This window comes from Schistocerca piceifrons, chromosome 2, assembly GCF_021461385.2.
Source record: "Schistocerca piceifrons isolate TAMUIC-IGC-003096 chromosome 2, iqSchPice1.1, whole genome shotgun sequence".
Lineage (NCBI taxonomy): Eukaryota > Metazoa > Arthropoda > Insecta > Orthoptera > Acrididae > Schistocerca > Schistocerca piceifrons.
The window spans coordinates 560,665,014-560,689,453 of NC_060139.1; the positions used below are offsets into that span (position 1 = coordinate 560,665,014).

The window sequence follows — 24,440 nt, forward strand, 5'->3', positions numbered from 1 at the left end:
TTCTGTAGACTCCATAAATTGTGCCTGTTGCTACGTACAGTACAGCATGCTGGTCTTCTATGGCTGTGAAGCCAGAGGAACAATTCTGGACTTGTATTCCTATTGTCAACATACAGCCACTATGTTACCGGAGTGCGCCGAATTTTGGGCTTAAATTTCTGTTGTTGTACCTGTGTATACAACGAAATCCAAAACGTATCCAACTATACAATTGCACAACACAAATGTCTTGATTCCAAATCTACTTCGTTTTGAAGGAATGACTTAATTAATAGATAAGCAACCTTTGAACAATAACAGGCTTTCAATGACAAAGAGCTTTTTGTATGGATTAAACACACTGTGCAACGCCATACGAGCTGTATCAATTATTTTCTCAACTTTATTAACATGGGCCATAATAAGCCAAATATCAATGAAGCAATAGTTACTCAAAACCAGTGTCTTTCGAGGTGGACAGTCGAGAATGAACTGATTCCAACATATTTGCCATGGCGAAAGTGTAGAACCGTATCATTTCACATGCTATAAAATCGATTTTCTGACTGAAACAGCATGAAAAAGGATAGAACTCTTGAATCACGCGCTAGTTGCCAATTATGTCCTGAAGATGAATCATCAAATGCTCATAGTGCTGGACTGAAATCACACTTTTGCAAATCAAATTTGTCACTGAGGCATGGTCTTTTATGGATCGCATTGTCTTCACTTTCAGAATCTGAAGAAGAATTATCCTGGTGAGCTCTAATAGGTGAAGTACATGGACGTGTATTATTATGAGATTCTTCTGAAGAATCATCACCACTACAGTCATTGGAGCTGCCACACTCACACTCACTGTCACTTCTTGTGAGTATCTGCAGTATCTCTTCAGCAGTGTAACCATGCCGACGTGCCACTTGTTTGTGAAACTCAAAAGTGATACACTCTAAAGCAGAAATGCAGGCAGGAAGCTAAACAACACAAATCGGCTAGCATGAATGTTGAACAGCAACTGTGAAATCTGACAGAAATACTGCTGAAAACTAACCACCACCACAGAAGCAAAATGCAGATTATCAAATGTACCAGCTAGCAAGAATGTCGAACAGCAACTGTGAAATCTGACGAAAGTATGGCTGAGCAGCTACACATGTCTGCAGGACCACAGGTAGCGAAACCAGCTGACGGTAAAAGCTGTCATTAGGACTCAGGTACCGGCCAGGCCGTGATGGTGAATGCTGCCTGCAGCAACCATGGGAAATACCACTGCAGCGTCTAACGGTGTCCGCAACCCCTGCGGAAAGGTAGTGTGTGGTGGGATTTCACGTCTGCAGTGCTCAAAGGGTTAAAGTCAAGCTTGTTGTGGTCAGTAGCATTTAAATAATTAAAAATAAACATAAAAAATATCACAATTCCACTTAGCTGCATATTATAAAAATGTATATATACTCTCTAAAATGGGAACATTCAGTATTTTGTGTTTACATTTGCAAGAAATGCATTTCATTGAAATTTCGCACAAAATACAAATGTGAGTGAAAGCCAAAGGGAAAATCTGTTCCAAAACAACAACTGTTTCTTAACACAAGTTAGCTTGCTTTTACTATTGATGTTTTATGATGAAAGTACACACATGTGAAACCACACCTAAGAACCTATAAGAACCTTTTGTATTGTAACTACAGAGCCAAATATATGTAGAAAAAAAAGAAGTCAAAATAATCACTCTTTTGAGCTATGATAACGGTGCAAACAGAATCTAAAAAATAGATTTTTTTGCACAAAAAACTTGTAACAACTGGTTGTCATGAGGCATTCTACTCTATAGGGAATCCCTGTTCAGCTTCGGATGGTCTTGGCAGCAAAAAATGCAATAATTCAGTACTAAAGTGCCAAAGCCAATGTTCAGGTACAGAAATTCAAAGTACAAATAACAGTTGGCACACAGATCTGCACATGCCTGGGATTAGCTATGTGAAATTTGAGAAATCAACTATGCCAGTAAAAAACTGGTCTCAGTGGTGAAATTCCAGACTAAAAATCCAAAGCTCATCGGTTAGATCCCCAGTCAATCCTACGATTTTTATGGTCACTTATCACTTCTTTAAGCCCTGGCAATGTTTGTTCCTGTGACGAATACACAGTTGCACTATGGCTCGAAATCCTCACGTAAGTATAGGTCTCCTTTAACTGGCTAGGCAAGCCAGTTCAAATGTCTGAGGAAGGCACTGCGGTATTAAAAATAATCTCTGAATGGATGATTACTTTACTTGATCCAGAAATAAGTCATCCCTTTTTTATCTACTACACAGTAAACATTTTATTATGGTTATTAATTCTTAAGAGACCACTATTGGCTGTGGAAGGTATCAGTAAAATTAAACAGTACAGCAATACAAAGTAAGTGAAAATAGGCAAGAATAAAAGTGCACACCTTAAAAACATTCACCCAAATTGAGCAAGTCACCATCACCACGCAACCAAGGGCACCAGATGCTAATATTTTGGAGGAAAGAGGCTCAAACAATCAGTTTCAGATCTTTATATCAGTTTTCAAAATTTATTGACATCGCATTTATGGTCCACTGAAAAAGCAACAAATTTACCAGCTTCTATGAATTACTCAAGGGAAAGCTGACCAATAATGTTGAAAACTGTGGATATCATGACAGTTACTCCCTGTCATTTTAAAGCATTTTCCAGTTCATGTCCTGAAAATAGCAGAGGTTTACCTGTCGAAATACTAGAGTTTTTGACAAATCTACCCAGCCGCAATCTCGCAAGTAATCAGAGCATACAAGAAACTGGGAAAAGCTTAACTTGTCCTTGGGCAATATGTTGAACATTATAGTCTGCATGCTTCATATTATAGAAATTCCTGACTGGGAAGTTCTCATACACTATGTACAGAATTGATATGTTGACAAACACATTTTTTAAACCATGAGCCTTTAGAATCAGGAAATATTATTACATTACTTTGTTCCATGTCTACATCATAATACCATTGCCACTGCTATCTGAGTCCATGTGCAAACCATCTAGTTGTAAATTTAGGATGATAGGTTCAATTTTTACACCCATCTTCACCTCTCTGTCAAAGACTTCTTTCTGGAGCTTTTCAGCATGATGCACACGGTGTGCTCACGCTGAAGGTGGGACGTTGTCTATTGCTTAGTGCACTAGTGATTCAGTGTCTCATATCTTGAATGTTCCATTTTTTGCCCCACATAGCCTTTAACTTGTGCCCAAGCTAATTCTGCTGGATTATACTGGTAAAGATACATGAGTAAATGCAAAACTGTGTGAGCACATTCACATGCAAGAAATTCACATTCTGTCACGTGACTTGTATAAATTAAAAGGGCTGCATTCTGTCGCGTGACTTGTATAAACTGATAAGTTGCAGGATTTCGGCACAAGTCTAGCTTGTACTGCACAAAATATTATGCCAGAGCACAAAATCTGCTTTCTTGGTGTCTACACTTGAAGTTTTTTCTCTGTAGCAGCTGAATGATAACTGGCAAGGTAATTACAATAACCGGCTTTGCAGCAAAGTATGGCAAGAATTGTTCAGTGAATCATTTCTTGAAACTGACAGCGTAGATTTCCAAACGGTAGTCACAGATGTTTATCTTACACTGAAATACAAGTTTACTCTCAGGAACAAAGCCAGAAGAAGAGCCATCATGCGAATAATTACCTGAGAATCTTTGCTCTGGGAACTTTAAAACAGTGAGTACCCTCACTCATTTTCCAGCAGTTACTCATCAAATGATTCCAATTCACCCATGTTTCAATAAGGTAATGCACTGCTGAACTACCTCCTCCTCTTGTATCGTGCATCTTTCTAAGGGATGTTGTTTGTGCTGCACCCATGTCAGTGTCATATATTTTGAATCAAAAACTCTCTTCTCAATACATTTTAAACCAATGGCTTTCACAATTCTTTGCATTGTTGAATCACTACCTTTGAAACCAATTTTCTTATGCATAATTGTAAGAAGATTTTGCGATGATGGGTATTCACTACTTATACACATTTCAAAAACTGAACTTTGTAAATATCACTGTAAAAACCATCCATTTGTGTTACTGGTATCTTGTGATTTCAAGCATTCCAGGCGACATGAGACCAAATTTTCTTGAGTCTTCTACAGCTCTGACATTTTTGTTTACTATTCTCTGTAAAGTTCTCCTGGTGACACATACTTCTGCAGTTTGCTGTCTTCTAAATGTCAAAGTCCCACTTTCAGATTCATGTTTGAAAAAGTTAGAAATGTGGTACATAAACCTACTTGCCTGCTTGTAAAGCACTTCAAGTTTATTTCTGTCACCTGATATATTTACTGGAAATCACACTAACACATTTACAGATGCACATTCAAAGCTATACTGCTACAAGAAAATAACACTGAAGTGTGAATGAATAATTTGGTCGCTCTATGAATGAAACAGAATTGTCACAAAGTATAGAAACAGCACGGCATGTGGATGAGAGATTCTCACAGTCTAGTTGCAACTTGTGGCTGGCCACTTGGAGAAAGAGAGAGAGAGAGAGAGAGAGAGAGAGAGAGAGAGAGAGAGAGAGAATCTTATTGGCTGCTAGCCGTTAATGGAGGGAAATGTGCAGAATGGCTCACAACTGGGCTGCCTTCTTACATGACAGTAATTATAGATAATGTGAAAACCATATCAGACCAAGACCCCAGTTATCGCACTGACTGAGTTAGGATGAACTATGATAATCTTTGCCATGACATTTGCATTACTGTCATACAGTAGATCAGCTGCTGAATGAACCGTACATACTATTATTATTGGGAATATTTTGAAATGTGACTCAGGTCATCATTTGGGATCTGTATGATGTAATACTTTGTTATAGTGCTGCTTTTATTGTAAAGAGAGACAGCAATACACCCTGTTGATCTTCAGCATTATGCTTTCCACATCTGATATTATGGTGACACCACTGTGTTGTTACTTTGGTCATTCACATGTCCCAATTAAGGTGGTAAGTCATGCAGATCAATTTGGCAGATGATGCTTTTTGTGAAAATGGGTACTTCTGTGTGCTTTGCTTTGTTTCAGTCTTTAAAGCATTCTATTTCCCTTCTACAGAAATAACCTTGGCATAGTGCACTGGTCACTAGGTCATAATTTTTAATGTACCTGATCACTTCTTAGTTTTTTAAGGTCCCACTGCCTAATGCCATATGTCTTATCTCCTATTTAGTCTATCCTTCATACTTATTAGGTTACAACAATATTATGCAGTCTAGTATCTGAAATATAAACCATTGTCTAATAGATGTTATTTAAAAAATGGAAAAAAATCAGCCACAAACAAATTCCATACCAGTTAAGATATTGTGAATACACAAAAACGTTAAGTGTGCACTTCACTGACAAATACAACTGACATAATCCTGCACTTGCAGCTGTTCTGGTGTCCAGCAGCATCAATAATGAGCTTTTTCAACAAATTTAACATTTACTAGCTACTTTGAAAAAATTCTAACTTGATATTCAAGAGAATGTTTGCTTGTTACGTAGTTTCACTTTTCATGGATCATTTGTACAATTAATCATAATGATATGGGACAACTCATGTTATGTTCACATTACACATTCATATGTAAATATGGCTACATGCTGATCGGATACAATTATTATTATTATTATTATTATTATTATTATTATTATTATTATTATTTAGTATTGTTGTGTGTTAATAATTATCACCCATGATCTTTTAGACATTACAAAATTAGAACTTCTTATTCTTCTCGAAAACAGAACAAGTTGTCAGGGATAAAATTTTTTCAGTTCGTTTTCAAATTTAAATTTGCTGTTTATCGCACATTTTTATATGTATATCATTGGTAAGTGATCAAAAATTTTCATTGCAGCATTGTGCACCCTTTTCTGTGCTGAAGACAACCTTATGGTGAGTAAAGTATGGTGTTTTTACTTCTAATACTGACATTAAGTACATCATTTCTCCCTTTGAACTGCAGTGGATTATTTACAACAAACTTCATGAGCAAACAGATATACTATGAGGCAGTAGTCAAATTGTGTAACTCCTTAAAAAGCTGTCTGCAAGACAAAATTGTGGGTGAGCACCACATATCATCTTTACAGCATGTTTTTGAGCAGTGAAACTTTCTCTTTTAAAGTTAAGTTACCCCAGAACATTATTCCATTGCCATTACTTGGCTGTCAAACTATGAGCTCTCTCCCATTTCATGTGCTGTTGAGTTGCACTGATATCTCCAATGGTAACAACCACCACTTTATCTAGCGATTCTGAGTAATAAAATTTCTTTTTATATGGGCTTACCTGGACCTCAGGCACTCCTTCAAACAGTTCATCCAAAGTCTCCTGAAGGGATAGAACCAATTTCTTCTGTAAAACTTCCCAAGATTTCTTGTGATTGACGTTCAGAACACCACCACCTCCAACAAGTGGCAAAACAGCAACACATCTAGCCACCAACTGCACAGTTTGTTTATCTGGGTTATCAACGAATTTCATAAGGAATTGTTCAATATTACTCTGAAACCAAGAAAATTACTTGCTATCAGTCATGTGAAATAAACTCAAATCCGTTTTTTAATTAATAAGAGACAAATACTTTGAAAGCGTTAACTTCTGGAATTTACAACCTCAATGTAAAATTGCCCTTTGAGTAGCAGACCGAGTGAAAGTCTAATGCTCTGCAGACTGAAGACCTATAGATCACTCACATCTTTAGGTGAAGTTTCTTTGTCAAATCATAACACGCTATGGAAGCAACCATAATACTACTTAACATGGTGGATTACATGTATTGTAGACTTCAATCAATATGGCACCAGGACACCCTACATGTTTCTTTTGATGTGTTGATATTTAATGATAACACACTGCTTACAACTACCAATATTTGAACTTATATTATAGCAGCCATCCAACTACCCCAGTTTTCTAAATGGCATGATACTGAAAGACCGCAAAGGTGTCCACTCCATTTAGATACTGTGGTAACCCACTGGGATACCACCTAGACATTGGGCACCAGCCAAAGACTCCAATGTCGGCCGTCATCACAAGATTGTTACATAAGATGCAACAGTCACACCACATCCGCTATCATGAAGCATGCCCACGAGGGGGAGACGATGCAGCTAGCGGTCATGCATAACATCTAAGCAGGTGCCTCCCAGCACCACATGCGACATGCCATCTATGTATGTTATTGCTGCCCAGCGATTGCCCCGAGTCTGATCTCACACATCTTTCTATTTACTACACAACTAATAACTGCACTGTACCTTTCTTACCACATGACTACACAATACGTTGTATCCGTTGTGATGTATTGTCCGGTGAGATAATTAAATGGCGACAATTTAGAGCATTTTTCAAGTTTGTTATATAACTGTGGACTCTGTCAACAGGCTACCTCAGCGGGTGTGTCAATGGAAGTCATGCTACAGCAATTCCTGTAACAGCAGTTATAGGGACAGAAACATCAGGAAATCTTATTTTCCGCATTGCTCTCCTGCTGTTGGTTACAAATCCACCACAATTATCTCTTTATGACGAGATGGCGGAGGAGAGGTAAACATGTCAGAAGCACCTCTGCCCCCAGCGCTTCACCACATTCCAGGTAATGGATCCAGCCACTATAAAACCACTTTTCCTTTTGTTGATCTTGTCCAGTACATACTGCTTTTTTGTAAATTGTCCCCTTTCATGGAACCAGCACATCTGACTTTTTACAAAATGCGTGCTCTGTTAACCACCTACTTTCGCTGACACTGCCATGTCATTGCATCCCATATGGAATTTTACAAGTGCTGTAAACAACCTCATCAGTCGTACCATGCATGGGTACATGGGTAGCCGAACTGCAGAGACTCAGTTGGAAATGTTGTTTTGTGATTCCAGTACATAAGGAATCGTATGCCAAGGAGATGATTAGGGAAATAATCATTCAGGCAGCTCTGAATACGGAGTTGCATCAGAAAGCTCTACATTTTGAGGATCCTAGGATCCTCCTTTGGAGTTTCCCTGGTTGCAGGCCATTGATTAGAAATATGAGGTGAGGTGGTAGCTTCTGCGTCACACCCGAAGAGGTATCCGACTTTGCCGACACAGCAAATGCAGCAACAACAGAGTGCAAACACTTCTGCACTCTGACTCTGACTTGTAAACAAGGAAAGAAGACTTGGCCCATTGACTGGGGCTCATTTCCATCATGTCAGAGATGTCTGCCCTGGTAGGTGGGCACAGTGTGAGGCATGCCAGAAGGTAGTACAATCTGTGTCTGTCTGCCAATTCTGGACAAAAAACACAGGAATTAATGGACATTAATGTGATTCTGCCAGTCTCACACCATAGTGATGTCACCTAAGAAACTGTTGATCACACTCACTTTGCGCAATAAATAAATTCAGTAACAGCTGGTGTCTCTGCATCCCCGGTAAACACCCAAATGAATCACCAACTGGGAGCAGTGCCCCTTAAAGCCACAGCTCACCACTTAGTGGCATATAACAAACAACACAGTCCACTCTAAGGGCAACTCACAATTGTGGTGACACACAAAAATGTCTCATGACATCTCACCTTCCTCGTGATTCATAGCAAGGATACAAAGTAAGTATCTGGCCTTGATGCTTTTTCAGCTTTTGGATTTGTCATCAATAACTTGGTCCACCTGGAACTGGAACAGATACTCTTGCAGTAAACCCACAGTAAGGAGTACCCTGACATTTTCTCTGAGGGTCTGGCAAAAGCGAAGAACTTCACAGTGCACATTACATTACAGAAACTGGCATGCCTTTGCTTCTTCCATGCATGATGCGTGCCCCTTACTCTGCAGAATGCAGTCAAGAATGAGCTACATAGATTGACAGCCTTGAAATCATTGCACAGGTGTCAGCAAGAAAGTGTGCTATGCCATTGGTTATTGTGAAAAAACTGTGCCTGTGTGGTAATGTTGAGGTTAGAGTCACATCCAGTCACAGATCAATATGTATTGCATTTCAAAACCAGATGAGCTTTCCTCTGCACTTGCCAGTATTTTTCAAATGTCATCCCTGTGAAGCTTGCTTAAAATTACCCTGGATGAAGAATCAAAGTCATGGCAATCAACAAGCCACATGGATTATATCATTTCAAATGCTTAGCTTTTGCTGTGGTCAGTGCCCAGAAATTTTCAAAGGTTCCTCGAGTAACTGCTGTAGGACATTCCAGGCTGCTTAAATTACCTAGACAGCAATGCAGTGATGGATGCCACAAGGAGGAACATTTAAGGAACTTCCAGCAGGTGTGCCACACACTCCAGTTCACAGATCTCAAATGAAACCTCAAACAACCTCTCTTTTTCAACCGTCGGTGGAATACCTAGAAAAAATCACCTCTCGCAAAGGTGTTAAGCCCACATAGAAGCAGGTCAAACAAGTCATCGAGCTTCATCGCCACATAAATTTAAAGAAGCTCCTGTTCTACTTGGGAAACGTAACGTGTTACAGAAAATGTATCCCAGGCATGGCATTGGCTGTGCACCTTCTCAACAACCTGCAGAAGAATGGCGTCCCTTTTGTATGGTTGGAGGCATTTGAAAGGGCATTCAAGACCCTGAAGCAGGCTTTCCTATCGGTATCTTGTCTCGCCACACTTCCAATTGGGCAAATACCTAGTGATGGCTGCAGATGCCTCGAAATTTCACCACACTATGGGCTACAAGCTATATATATGCCTCTTTGTTCCCACAGCACCTGAGAGGACTGCTCACTTACTCCAGCACCGGGCATTCTTTCTCAGCAAGTACAATTACAAAATTCACTTACGCAAATGCCACTCAACATGCCAACACTCATGCCCTGTCTCCCAATGGGCTCCATCTCAGAGTTCGACGAAGTCAAGATCTTAAGCTTCCAAAGGGATGAAGAGGCTCAATATATGATCGACGCTTTTCCTATTACAGGGACCCCTATGGCCATGGCCCTGGCCGAGGACACCATCTTACACAAGTACCACAGTACATACAACAGGGCTGACCAGACCACATTCTCAGTCAGGAGTTCAGCCTGTTGTGGCATTACTTCCATCTCTGCCACTGGCTAATCCTGGTGGATGGAGTTATCCTACTAACTACGGATCAATGGTCTCCCTGGGTAGTCCCACCAGAACCTCTGCAGCTGACAACCTTATGGCTCTTGAATCAAGGTCACTGGGGCATTTCATGAACTATATTGCTCAGCCAGCACCATGTGCACTGGTCGGGCAGAGACTGGCAGTTCAAACAACTTGTCAGCAACTATCATTAGCATGAACAACAGCAAGTAACTCCCCAGCAAATGTTCTCAACCTGGCAGACACCCTCCTGTTCGTGTGAGCGGGTTCATTTGGATTTCGTTGGCCCGTTCCTAGATACTACATGGCTGACTGTCCTTGATGCATACTCCAACCTTCCGTACACGGTCAAATGTTGGTCCATAAGGGCAGAGACTACAGTTGCTGCATTCAGCAGAATTTTTGCTACCAAAAGACTTCCTCTCATACTGGTTTTCAGCAAGTTCTGACGCAGAAATGGCATTCTAGACCTGCTATCTCCGTCTTTCCACCCCAATCAAATGGTGAGTCAAAAGACATGAAAACCTTTAAAACACAGGTGAAGAAATACGTGGCTGACGCTCCTACAGATGTGGCACTAAAACTTTTTTTTTAGTTCCTTCAGGTCAACACCGACAGGGGAGAAGAGCCCAATAGAACCCATCCATGGCTGTCAGTCCTGTACCCTCATCCATCTCGTGCTGCTATCACCTGTGGAGCCATTTGCAGTACTGTTTCCGGATTTCCAGCCAAGCATAGGGCCTCAGATGGCAGGATATGTGGATTCCAGCAGTCGTCTGGCAGCCCTCTGGTGATGGGGGACCAGATGGTGACATGCCATCAAACTCAACAATGTCTGCAAGAGGGACTCAGTTGCCACCACCTCCGGGCCCTCCAGCATATACACATTGTGGTGACATCATCTTTCGCTTCTCTTTTGCAAAACTATCTGCTACCCCACCTCCTGCTCCTGTGCTGTTTCTGCTCTCTGGTTCTCGTCCCTATTCACCAATCCCAGCCATGTCCTCATCTCCCTCTGCTTACAGGCCACCCGAGATGAGCCAGATGTCAGAAGACCAGCCCCATTCCCATCCCTGCAGCTCCCTTTCTATGCCAGGTCCTGATGTAGACATGGAATGCCCTCTGCTGCCAGTGTCAGAGCCACCAAGACTCCAACTGTACCAGGAGCTGGTAAAACCGGATGGGCCATCCGATGCTTCCAAAAACATCGGCCTGCTTTAGAGCGCCGCCCAGACCCCTGGCCAGTTGGGGGTCAACTCACTGAGATGCAGCTCACTGCTTCCCCACCTCCAATGTCGGCTATTGTTGCACAACTGGCACATACAACAGAACAATCACTCAGCGTCCACCACTGCAGTGTGACTACCTGGGATAAACACTGTGGCCAAGTGACCATTCATGGCAGCTACACAGGCACCTCTCAGCAACACCGGCAACGTGCCGTCTATGTATATGATCGCTACCCAGCAGTCAACCCCAGTCTGCTTTTGCTCATCATGCTAATTATTATGTTGGTTATAGCTGTACTGTACCTGACTTGCAACATGGCTATGCTACACGCTGTATCCATTGTAAACTATTGTTCTGTGAGACTGTTAAATATACTTGTTCTGGAGGTGTTGTCTTGTGGTTTTTTTTTTATGTTGTGAATTACAGTAGATACTGTACACAATTATCCATAAAATAAACAAGATTTCAGTATTTTGTATCTCTTGATCAAGTGGTGAAACAATTAGCGACGCAAACAACACTGGAGGAGTAGAGCTGAGAGCACAACACAGGAAACACAGAGCGATGGCAATTCAAAGAAAGATTAAAAGATAATCTTTTGCACATAATGCTATGTAATGGGGAGAAAAATGGAGAAACTGAAAATGGAAGGTTAAACATGAACACTGCAAACATATAAACTTCACTAGTGATACAGTCATCTTTAATTTCATTCCTTATGGAATGAATGTTCACCACATGCCCAAAAAAAAAAACATTTATTACTTTCAACTCAAAAGGGATCCCTGAAAGGGTGTCTAAGGTCTCTGATAGGAGATAAACAAACTGACAGGCAGGAGTACAGAATAAGGCTACAGATAACAAAGTGCAATGATAATCTAATCTCTTTTTACTTCTCTTAAAGCATTTTTTTTTTTAATTTCTCTGAAAAGATTTTTATCAGTTCCTGAAACCATAAAGAAAGCAACATGGTACATTACTGGCCTTGCAGTCACTTGATAACCAACAACCAATGCTGAATCTTGTAGTTCAGCTAAACACACACACACACACACACACACACACACACAGTTGAAATTAAAGAGAAGAAAATAGCTCAAAATATACTGCCACTGCCGTAACGTAGCAACTGGTTCACTTATGCTCTAGCAATCCAATCCATACAAATATTTTATCTGTTACATCTTCCTAATTCATGGCTCATCTCCATTTTCTTCCCGTCACTCACTATATTTTTCTGGAATAATAACCTCCCCCCCCCCCCCCCCCAAACAAGAGAATTCTGCACTTTTAACATAATTTATGAATGGAAAACATGTTTGTATCACAGAAAATATCTGTTCACTAGTGAGAAAATGCTGTCGCTTCTCAACAGTAAATTCATTTCAAAAAATAAAAGAAGAAAGCGAGTCAATGATTATTCTGGAAAAGGAATTGTTGAAGTTCTTGCAAAAGCAAGCATTCCACTGTAAAAAAAAGGGAAACTGCATTAAGGGTGCAGATTGCTGATTTCCTGAATAAAGATCTAGCATCTGTGAGGACTCAGCAGGATAAATATTGGCCATATTTGAGATCAATATGGGTCATATATATTAGTAAAAGCATCCTACAGGTCCAGTTCAGTAATCTTACGTGTAGAAGTGTTTCTAATACGCAATAAGAATATTACATTATTACCACTCCTTAAATAGTGAACTGAACTGCAGACCTCATCCTTCTATTTGCTCCAAAAGCAGTTGTTCTTGAAAACTGCAAGAGGAATCTATCTGAGTGATGGTACAATCTGAAACACACATTTTTTTGTGCAAGAGGATACATTACTTTTTGGACATATATTACATCACAGCAATTGGTTTATAGCAACCTACACTTCTTAATACAGTTTCCACAAAAATGAGAAATCCAGTAACCAGCAGCATGCAATTTTGTTTTGCACAGTCTGTATTTGTTAATCCCCCCAAGCCCCCTTTTTTTCGCCTTCAAATTTTCTATGCTATACTTTTTACAGCCTGCACTGTAATTCGCCATTTACGATCTGTGAACTAATGTTGTTCTCTAAAGTGTGAAAAAATAATGTACATTCCAGATACACAATTGACGCAGTCAACCCACAGTCTACAAAAAGAAATGGTTTTGCTTCTTTGTGCATAAGAGTACACTGAAAATTTGGACATGTAGTATATCACTGCTCTTGCAATTCACGATTTTTATTTAAGTTAACTCATATATATGATGTGTTTTGAGAATAATTTCTACTGTCAAGTACATTTTCCTACTGTGTTACAACATCTTATGTATTGTGCACTGTATGCGAGCTGCTCAATTGTTATAGTGACTTTACTGTAATGTAAACACAAGAAATTTTTATTATTACTATTGCAGCATTCTTATGCATATATGCTACTCATCAGTTACACAGTTCATTTCAATATTCCAGACACAGAATATTTCATATTTTTCAGAATCCATAGGACAAGAAACATAAATCAAAACATAATTTTAAAATGTTTATTTTACAATAAAGTCACCCCAATGATGGAACACATCACACTCACCAAGCAGCTCACTTAGGAGGTCATAAACAGTATGAAAACAAACTCCATGATGAAAATTTACATAAACAAAATAACTGATTCCACAATTGCAGGTTTTCCACTACTATTTGATAATGGATAAAGTAAAATTGTAAAAAGGAAATATAAACCAACTTTACTGTCAAAGCACTTTCTAGCTCAATTCATACTGTGGGGATATTTCTCCGACTAGGTTGTGTTGCCTTTTGTGTCCAACAGATATGTTTTTAGTGTTTCTAGAAATTTCTTCTGACAGTGAGAAGTTAACCAGTGAAGTTACAGTTGGAAGGAAAATCAAGGTCCTCTATGATCAAACTACAGACAGATAGGGGGGGGGGGGGGGGCGCTGCATTTTCATGACCATTTTTCAAGTGTGAGGTATAGAAGAATGCAAGATCTTTCCTGATGCTGTGAAATTCCATGAAGTAGTAAATGATAAAAACTGTTCCCTCATACTACTAGATACACCATATGAGCACAAGGTGCTACATGATGATGTGAATATACATGTTCCATTGTTTCACACCTTAGACTGCCTTGACTGATGAAAATCTGATACATGCGTAGTGTCTGTCACATATATGCTACTCAGTTTGGTAGGCAGAAGCCGAATACCAGTTATGTCTTATTTATATGACAAACCACGGCAAGTTAGCCTTCCTAAACTCTAGAAACTATAAATACATTATATTTAATTTTTGAAGTTAAAAATATATATTTAAATGGAGAAAATTCTTTTCTGTTAACTGCAATCACTCAGTGGAATACTTTGGTATGAAGTTGATTATTATTTGGAAAGTACTTCCATAAAATCATAAATTTCTTACATTTGTCATAAGTGGCACACATTCATAACTGTGGTGTGTATTTTATATGAAATTTAACACGCAGAACTATGAAGAGGATTTATATCCAAATATTTTTTGTGAAAGATCATGCCACCCAGTAAGCAAAATGTTTAATTTCACACAAGGACTCCAAATATCAAGCATCACGTGTACTATACCCAAAAACAATAAACTAGGAACTAAATTTTAAATTATATGTGAAGGACAGTCTCCTAAAACAATAGAGAAAGTACTGTGATGATATAAATGCACTAGAAAAAGCAGCACAGAACAATACATTTGACAAGTTAATGAATACTGCAAAAAGCTAGCAGAAAAGCAAGGTCCCAACCATAAGAGGGTTTGTGGCTCCAGCTCAGACATTTTATCCAAGGAATGTGATTTCAAATAATAGTTAAAAAGATGCCTAAATGTTTTCTGATGCAACACTGCATGCAACGTGTAGTTGCTAAGGCCATTTCAAGAAATTTTTTGGGGCATAACTGAAAGACAACAACAAATTTGATGTGATAACTGTCTTGACTGCCATATCAAGCATAAAGTTAAAGAATTTAATGCTGGGATGTATACAATCCTTTCAGCAATAAAGTGTCAGGTGTAAAATGATAGTTCTGTTTCTTTTCCACAGACGACCAATGAAACAGCAGTAGTTAATTAAGCATTGTTGACAATTACAAGATGTATCAAGCACTAGTAACAGGGAGAATTCCAATTCTTTTAAATTTATATTTCTAATTATTTTAAAAAATTAAATGCTAATATGCCTACAATATAAATACTGATTTTGCCAGATGCATATTCTAATTTTGTCAAAAATAGATTTTACATTTTCATGTCCCAGCTTATTAATGATTAGATATTTTCCGCTGAAAGTCTTTAGTTGTTAATAAAGAAACTTGAATTTAAATGAAAGCACAATCACTCTGATATCAATGTTGCACAAATAAGCAGAAAGTTTCATGTATATTTATTAGACTTTCTTTACTGAATTGTTGTAACTGGGCCAAAAATATATTTCATCTTAATGATAACAATAATAAAAATAGCAAACCTTATGTGGACCACATGAACCCCCATAGTTCCTCATTACAAACTCCAAACAGCGTAATAAATAAGCAGCATTCTGAAATAAAACATTATATAAATTACAATATGAAACACATCTAAAAAATTCTTAAAAATGAGTACAGATGCAAAAGACAAAACAAGTTCGTAAAACCTCAGTATTTACAGTAAGGGTAGATGCTTGAAACAAAGCACTAGCCATAAGTATAACAGTAACTGCATAGAGATAGAGGGTGTCAGGGGGAGGGAGGAGGAGGGAGCGGAATTTGGAGGCAGGATGACATGTCTACTCTCTCTGCACCACTCTGCTCCCTACAGCAGTCTATGTATTGGTTGGAGCTTGCTCTCCTGGCTCCAAACATGAATCTCCATGGTGGTGGTTATGTAACTGCTGGTAGTTTACTGAACATCATTATATTATTCATCATTCAATTGAAGAACTCTTCTTTTAACTTTTCTGTTTCTTCATTCATCCAAATGTGAAATGATCAAAAACACATGGTAGTCAACACTATCAAGAATTAACTTACTCATAGGGAATTCACAGCAACTTATTAAAAATCACTGTTGGCCCTCTGACCCGCCCGGATCATCATGTAAATTAACACTTCACTTCTGGAATTTGGGGAGGTGCACTGTTCCCTGATTGAACCTGTCCATTGGATTAACAATGAGGGATGGTGGGCTGGCCAGTCAGGGTGTGGTTTTTAGATGGTTTCCCACATCCGACTAGGTGAATACTGGACTGGTACCCACGTACCACCTCAGTTACGCAATTATCAAACATTATTACACTTTCATGTGGAATAACACTTGATGTGAAATGATGAGATGCAGGAAATTCTGTCCTAGCAGTAAAGGGGTGGCAACAGAAAGGGCATATGGGCATCTTCTAACACTAACACTGCCAAATCCACGTTCATATGTCAACACCTTGTACATACGGGATAAAGCCAAGAAAAAGAAGATGACTGTCAGCCATTTACAATTCATACAATAAGATTAAATAGCAATGTTACCTCTTATCACTCTCAAAGGCAGGTCGAAGTATTTAAGTCATGTTTAAGAAATGTTTTTGTTAAAACTTCCTGACAAATTAAAGCTGTGTGCCAGACTAGAACTCAAATCTGGGACTGCATTTTACAGGCTATCCAAACATGACCTGTCCCCATAGCTTCACTTCTGCACAAACCTCTAGGACCCAGGCTCAAGTCTTGGTCTGACACGTAGTTTTAATCTGCCAGGATGTCTCAAACAGCACAAACTCCTCTGCAGAATGAAAATCCACTCTAGAAATGTCTTACTGCTAAAAATCTCCCCAGCTCTTTGCAGTTCAAAGTTCCACCTAATTGCAGTCCTATAGTGTACTAAGTTCCATCTAACTTCCACAGTCAAAGTCGCTCTTCCATGGTGCAACCAAACTTGTATCATGGTATATAAATAATACCTCTAGGCTGTGCATAAGTTCTAACATATACTCAATAATTTTGTTACTATTTTGCAGTCACTTGGGACCAGTGATCAGTAACATCATCATTTTCATTGGTTTGCAGTCATTTTAGTGAGAGTGATTTTTTTATATTCCTTAGAGACAAAGGTATTGTCAGGAGTGCACCCAAGAAAGTGTGATATGACTGCTCCTATTCTCTAAATACATAAATGATTTGATGGAATGGGTGAGCAGCAATCTGTGACTGTCTGATGATGACACTGCAGTGTATGGAAAGGTGTCATTGTTGAGTGATTATAGGAAGGTGTGGTAAACGGTAGCTTGCTCTAAACATAGAAAAATGTGTGTTAATGCAGATGAGCAGCAAAAACAATCCCATAATGTTCAAATATAGAATCAGTAGTGTGCTGCTTGACAAAGTCATCTTAATTAGATACATAGGCATAATGTTGCAAAGTGATATGAATGGAGTGAGCACATAAGGCCACTAGTACAGAAGGTCAATGTTCGACTTTGGAGAATTTTAGGAAACTGTGGTACATCTGTAAATGTGATCACATATAGTGTGACCCATTTTTAAGTGCCACTCGGTTGCTTGGGATCCCCACACATGAGATTAAAGGAAGATATCGAAGCAAATTCAGAGGTGGTCTGCTACATTTGTTACCGGTAGATTCGATCAACTTGCGAATATTGTGGAGATGCTTCGTGAACTCAAATGGGAATCACTGGAGGGAAGAAGACATTCTTTTCATGAAGCACTACTGAGAAAGTTTAGAGAACCGGCATTTGAGGCTGAGTGCACAAAGATTCTACTGCTGCCAATGTACACCATAAGGACCATGAAGATAAGAGAAATTAGAACTCATACAGAGGCACAGAGACAGTTTTTTTCCCTAGCTCTGTTTGCATGTGGAAAAGGAAAGGTAGCCTCCACCATTCACTATACAGTCGCTCCAGAAATTACGCTGATAATGGGACAAAAAGGGCCTGTGATTCAAGAACCCAGCATAACCAGTTAACAATCTACCTTTCAAGTTACATATGAACACTTTTTTCTTCGAAAAATTGCCTCCAAAATTCAGATGCATATTATACTAGAAATTAATATAAAAATGTCCAGTGTTTAATTTAAAATTCCGACCAGTCTTAAAAATGGTCATATATTCAATGCTGTGGGAAACATATCTCTATCTGGCAAAAATGAATTCAACTGGCAGTAGCAGTGCACTGATGCGACAAACATGAGTTGTGAGGATTCAAAAGCTTGCTAACACTGTCTCCCTCCCACCTCACCATCACAAACCCAGAACACTGTCTGGTCTACAATGCATCATTGTGGCCTACGGTGCCACTGAACTTCAACTGAAAGTGATTTGTGTTATCAGTTACAGTGCAATATTTTTGTTAGTAGCCAGTTTCATAATGGAAAAAAATAATAGGTATTCATATGATGCAGGTTATAAATTGAAAGTAATAGCATCTGCAGAAACACATGGAACCAAAGGAGCTGAATGGCATTTCAGCCCTCCACCAACTGAAGAAAAAAACATTCCTAATTGGCGGGCTACTAAAAAAGAACAGAAAAAATAAGGAAGACTATATGTGCAAACAAAGGACTGAATGCAAAATGGCCAAAACTAGAAGATGACATACTGAAATGGATTCTAGGACACTGTCAAAATGGAATTGGAATCAACACAAAAATAATTCAAATATAGGTTCATAAGCTAGTCCTACAGTGGAACTTATAAGACTTTAGGGTGGAGTTAGTTTGTGCTACAGGTTTATGAAGCATCATGACTTAGCAAGTGAACCAAAACAAAAATATATCAGAAAATGCCATGAGAGTAAGAAGACAAAATATTATCTTTCCATTGTTTTATTATTCAACATCAAAAGAAAACCAGTGAGGAACTAAGCCAAATAGCTGATATGGACAAAATTCCTCTGACATTTGATGTGCCATGTAACAGAACTGTTCCATTAAAGGTGCTAAAACTGTAACTATAAAAACAAGTGGACATGAAAAAATACACTACACTGTTGTCCTTTCATGATGTGCTGGCTGTACTAAACTTAATCCTATGATCATTTTCAAGTGCAAAACAATGCCAAAACCTCCTGAAATACCTCCAGGTGGTGTTGTTCACGTACATGACAAGGGTTGGATGGAAGAGGCTGGTATTAAATTATGGATTAACAAAGTGTGTGAGAGAAGGAAAAGTGCTTTACTGAAGAAGAGTTCTCTTCTTGTGCTACATCAGTTTAGTACCCATTTGAAAAGTTCAGTGAAAGAAAAATTGAGACAGAGAAATGCAGAGTTTGTTGTTATTCTGGGAGGACTTAATTCACAATTGCAACCACTTGATGTCTCAATAAACCTTCTAAAGTGTATAAGAGAAAGTAAGGGAACAAATGGATGATGGATAAAACCCAACAAGAATTCATGCCAAATGGAGCTTTAAAACATCATACAATCAAACAAATGTGTCAGTGGATAAAACAGTTGAGTTGTTGTCTACATTAAGAGAAGATATTACTGTTAAATCTTTCAAGAAGTGTGGCACAAATAATACTCACGATGGCAGTGAACACCATTTTACATCTGAAGAGGACTACAATAACAACAGAGAAGAAGAAGGAAGTTTGGATGGTGATTTTCAGGGATTTTAAAGGTCAGTTCAGTTTTATAAACTAAGATTTTTTTTAAGTCCGCCTTTGCAATCGCTTAATAAAAAAGATAAAAATGTTATTTTTTTAAAAAATTGCTTAAAAATTAAGGTGTGTCTTATTGTCCATAAAATACAGTACGAAGGGAAGACCCTGAGGAGATGCGGCCTTTGAGTGAACATTCAGATGTCATGGGCCGACGCAAGAGCCTGAAATAGTTCCCAATAAGTGAAGGATTCATTATAGGATTCAGCATTGTGTTTTTCCGTGGTTTATGGACCGGGATGATGACACACACTCTCCACTGCGAAGGTAAAATTCCTTCTAGTCAAATATGGTTGAAAATCCTGAGCAGATGGTTTGTGATTCACATTCAAATACTGGATCATCTGATTACGAATCAAATCAAGGGCTGGGGCCATATCGTGAGACGAGTTAAGAGCCAGTACACTTCCCAGTCAGTGAAAAGTTCAGGTTTATGGAACAGATAAAGGATAGGGGGATGTCTTCAACTTATCTTTTATGCATTCAAAAGGTAGCTGGGTAAGAAGAGGACAGCTGAGACATGTTCAGCAAGAATCTATGCATCAGTAGAAACACCATCTTGAGGGCAGAAGGCCCAGAACAGTTTATCTTTGCCAGCGCAATAAACTATGGAGTTCAGCCCACATCTGGAATGAAAATCAATAAATTCTCAAGTAGAATACATTTTGGTCCCAGCAGTCCTCCTTACTTTAATTACGTAGCAAGACTGCATGGAGCTGCTTAAAAGTGACCTGGGCAATACATGAAGGATGTCACTAGAGATGATGCAGGTCCTTTCAACAGCCTGAACAGCTGCTGCAATGTCTCTGGTCGACCATGGTACTGGCCATAAGTAGAAGAGGCCTGCACAAAGGGGGATAGCAGTTTCAACAGCGCAAGTGAACGCATCAGAGATGTCTTCAACCACTTTGATGATTCAGTGGGACAGAGAGATGATGGCCCTTCAGACAGTACAATGAGGTAACTGATCCAACAGATAGTGATAAGGAAGTAACAGGATCACAAAAAAGTGAACACTGCCACAAAGACCATCATATAGTGACAACTGTTGTGAAGCAACAAGAATGACGGAGGAGGGTGATAGGTAAAAGTAAAAAGGTGCTATGGTCGGCAGTAAAGTGGTTAAACAATCGTCAGTGAGGAGACACAGATCAAGATCAGAAAGAGGTCGGTCGGTCAGAAGGCTCTAACCAAATGGGTCACTCCCCCAAAGGGGTTGAAGTTCACTGAAATCTGATTATGGAAGCCATCTTAAGACACAAAGGTGTCCGGCCTGGAAGGTCAACCATTCGCTGACATTATCTGTGCAAAAACAGACAGCAGGAATGGAACTTCAATGAGTCAGAGAATGGTAATCAGTAAATTGCATTTCTTGGAAAGTAACATAGGTTGTGAAACAGGAGAACAGTTGCAATTGTAGTCCCGGCAAATGAAACTAATATCCATTGAATTATCATGTTAAGGATGTCCTAATTAGGCTTGAAGGTGCCAAGAGGATATGGCATACCTCAGAATTACTGTCTGTCACCAGGGGTCCAGAGACATATTGAAGAACATAGGTCCTTAGTCCAATGGCATGAGAGAATCTGACATCTCAAGGGTCACTGAAGCAGCCTCGCCTCTGCCTGTGATTCCTTCTTCTCCTGTTCAACTACTTTAGACAGTTGTGACCTTGCAGGGGCTTATCCACCATGATTGTAGGCACTAAAGTGGTACTGGAAGCCCTGGGACCCATGTTAAGTGTCTCCTCCAACTACTGCTCGGTTCTGGGTTGGTGGGTTGGTTATCTGCTGATTTCTGGAGATAGGGTTCTAAATGGAGCTCTGTCACCAGCAGACTGTTTCTGCAGCCAGTGCAGGGAGTCCTTGGAGATGATGGTTGAGGGTATTCGCAGCTGCAGTTTATTAACTGGAGACAAATTACAGTGCCAGCTGCAATTTTACTTCCTAATACCATGACCAGTTTCAGCCACCAGGGACTTTTTCAAGTGGTTCTAAACCTAGTGTCATGAAGGTATACGTGGCTGCAGTAGTGGCAAAATTCAATACCACTGGGACAGGATATAAGCAATTTACGTTTTCCTGATTTAAAACATGAGAATTGATCAGAAACTAATTTTTTGGATTTTATGTTTCTTAATTAAGGTAATACACTATGGTGATCAGAAAGGGTGATTTCCTCCACAACTGATGTACAAGGGTGGTTACTCACATGATGTATTTTCATGAATCAAATGACCAGTCTCCATAAATTGGTTTACTTGTACAATGGGAAGGCATATGCCTGAAGCCTTTGCACTGCCCTGCTCAGCAGAGACAACAATTGCTCTGGTGTCAACCTTGATGATGCACACCATGACATATATGATGTACAAAGTGAACTCCTCACTTCTCCGAGTTTCCATGTAATTCCTCATGCATCTGCAGAGTTCAGTCGCAGTGGAAATTAAACTCTGCACCACACTGAACTTCTCATGGCATTTGCCAATAACAAGTACGTCACCATGTTTCTCACAAAGAGATTAACACTTGGGACCGTGCAGTAGTTGCTGTTCTAATTGAGACAGAACCACTTCATAGTTAACTAAGGGAAGAAATTTCTCCAAATATATTTGCAATATTTCATACAAAAGAACACATGCTTAATAAATAGAAAGGATCCACCCGCATTCCGCATGCAAACCAAGAACTGACAGCAGTGAGTTTGCTTGATTTTTCTTTCTTCCCATGGCCTGACCTAGGAAAGAAAGTTCTATGAGTTACAGTGATCTGTACTATCTGGAGAGACTGCCAGAGCCACATCGCCACCGGCTGATAGCTTTGGTCTCTTCACTGTGTAAAATACCTGTGATGATGCTGCCTAGTCCAGTTAAGGGCTCCCCCACGGAAATCACCCAGCCAGATCAATGGTCACCCAGTCTGATGACCACTGCCTGGAGTCCTGATGCATCTATACAGACAGGCACATACCCCTTGATATGCACGAAAAGGTAACGTCTCGGTCATCAATAGCATGTTCCCTCTGTAGTCAGTGGCTCACTACTGTGCACATGCCATGCTGGGTATTGGGCGAACTGTGCTGCACAGTTCTCGCATATGTGAAAAAAATTCAAACCTGGATGTGGTGACCAAACACCAGTTTAATGAAATACATGTGGTACAATAAATACACAAAGTGTAAAAAGCTGTAATCAATGTCCTATAGGCAGGCTAGGCTGTCAACATGGAATCTGCCCTACAGACCAAGTCTGAGAAAAGATATGGTCAGAGAATGTGACTGCAGCACAAAAATGAATTTCTGCAATGGCTCAGAGCCCTATGCTTGCCATGCACATACTCACAAACAATTTGTGAACTCCCTGGGGTGACGAACGTTGTGAGTAAAATGCATAACAAACATTGGTGTCATTAAGTCATTGATCCCTCCACACTGGGAGTACTGAGCTGCTGAAGTTTGTCAAGCAGAACAATAAGTGAGACCAGATTGTGGCTCTACTTTTTAGCAACATTAGAATGGCAAATATACACTGGAGCTAACTTGAAGCAGTCATAAAAGAATAAAATACCATGATACAGGAGGAATATATTCCAGCCAAAAAAGGCAGGGTCCCCCGGGCACCCGATTTGTGGCTGGATGTACCCCTTTCTACATCTGTGACTGTGCACCACTCCTCCCCCTCCTTTCCTCCCTCCCCATGTAAGCCACAGTCAGCATGACAAAGGAGAGCAACAGATAGTTTAAGAAAAAACTCCCACCACAGAAAACAGTCAAGTAACACCCAGCCACTAAAATGCTAAGAAATGCAAAGCAATATAAATAATGAAGGGTTTGGGGTCCAGGCAGCATATAAGTCAGGAACAGACTATGGCCCCCAAAAGCGCATCTTGCAGCAGGTGCCATACCTCCATCCCCAGTCAATAGCTGGCCATTAGAATTTAATACTTACTCTGCCACTTGGGCACTGTCACCCAGTACGAAAGGTAGCGAGTCCAGTAAGTTTTCATTTTTGCAGGAAGGCAACATAATTGGAGTACTCGAGTGAAATATGTCTATTGACAAATGGGCATTACTGCTACAGCTTGAAGGTATTCTCACCTGAGCAAAGACTGTCATTAAGTCAGTCACGTGTGTCCACTACAAAGTCAACAAATTATATTTGATTCCCTCTGAGTAGTTCACACAGAACTCTCATACAGCCACAGGGTCTCTTGTATTGCTGTTGCTGTTGGTGACCACACTACATTAGTCCGTATTCAAAGCTTCCAAAGGTGTACAACAGAGTTATCCATTGTTCAAGCTCTGGTGTGCTCCAATAAAACAGGTACATTCCAGAAGCTTCTTTAGCTAAGGGATTAGAAAGTTGGTGCTCTAGATTGCAACGAAAATCATCATCCAGAGGATGACTATTGATATCACATTTTTATGGAGATTGGAAGGCA

General features: G+C 39.6%; 1 protein-coding gene across 1 annotated transcript in view; it reads right to left on the bottom strand.

Moving 5' to 3' along the window:
• Positions 1 to 24,440, bottom strand: part of LOC124775029 — a 120,349-nt gene that overhangs the window by 50,162 nt on the left and 45,747 nt on the right. The window contains exons 5-6 of the mRNA XM_047249797.1: positions 15,820 to 15,891; positions 6,332 to 6,547 (exon numbers count right to left, since the gene is read on the bottom strand). Coding sequence (XP_047105753.1) covers positions 6,332 to 6,547; positions 15,820 to 15,891 — 288 coding nt within the window. The remainder of the gene's footprint in view (positions 1 to 6,331; positions 6,548 to 15,819; positions 15,892 to 24,440) is intronic.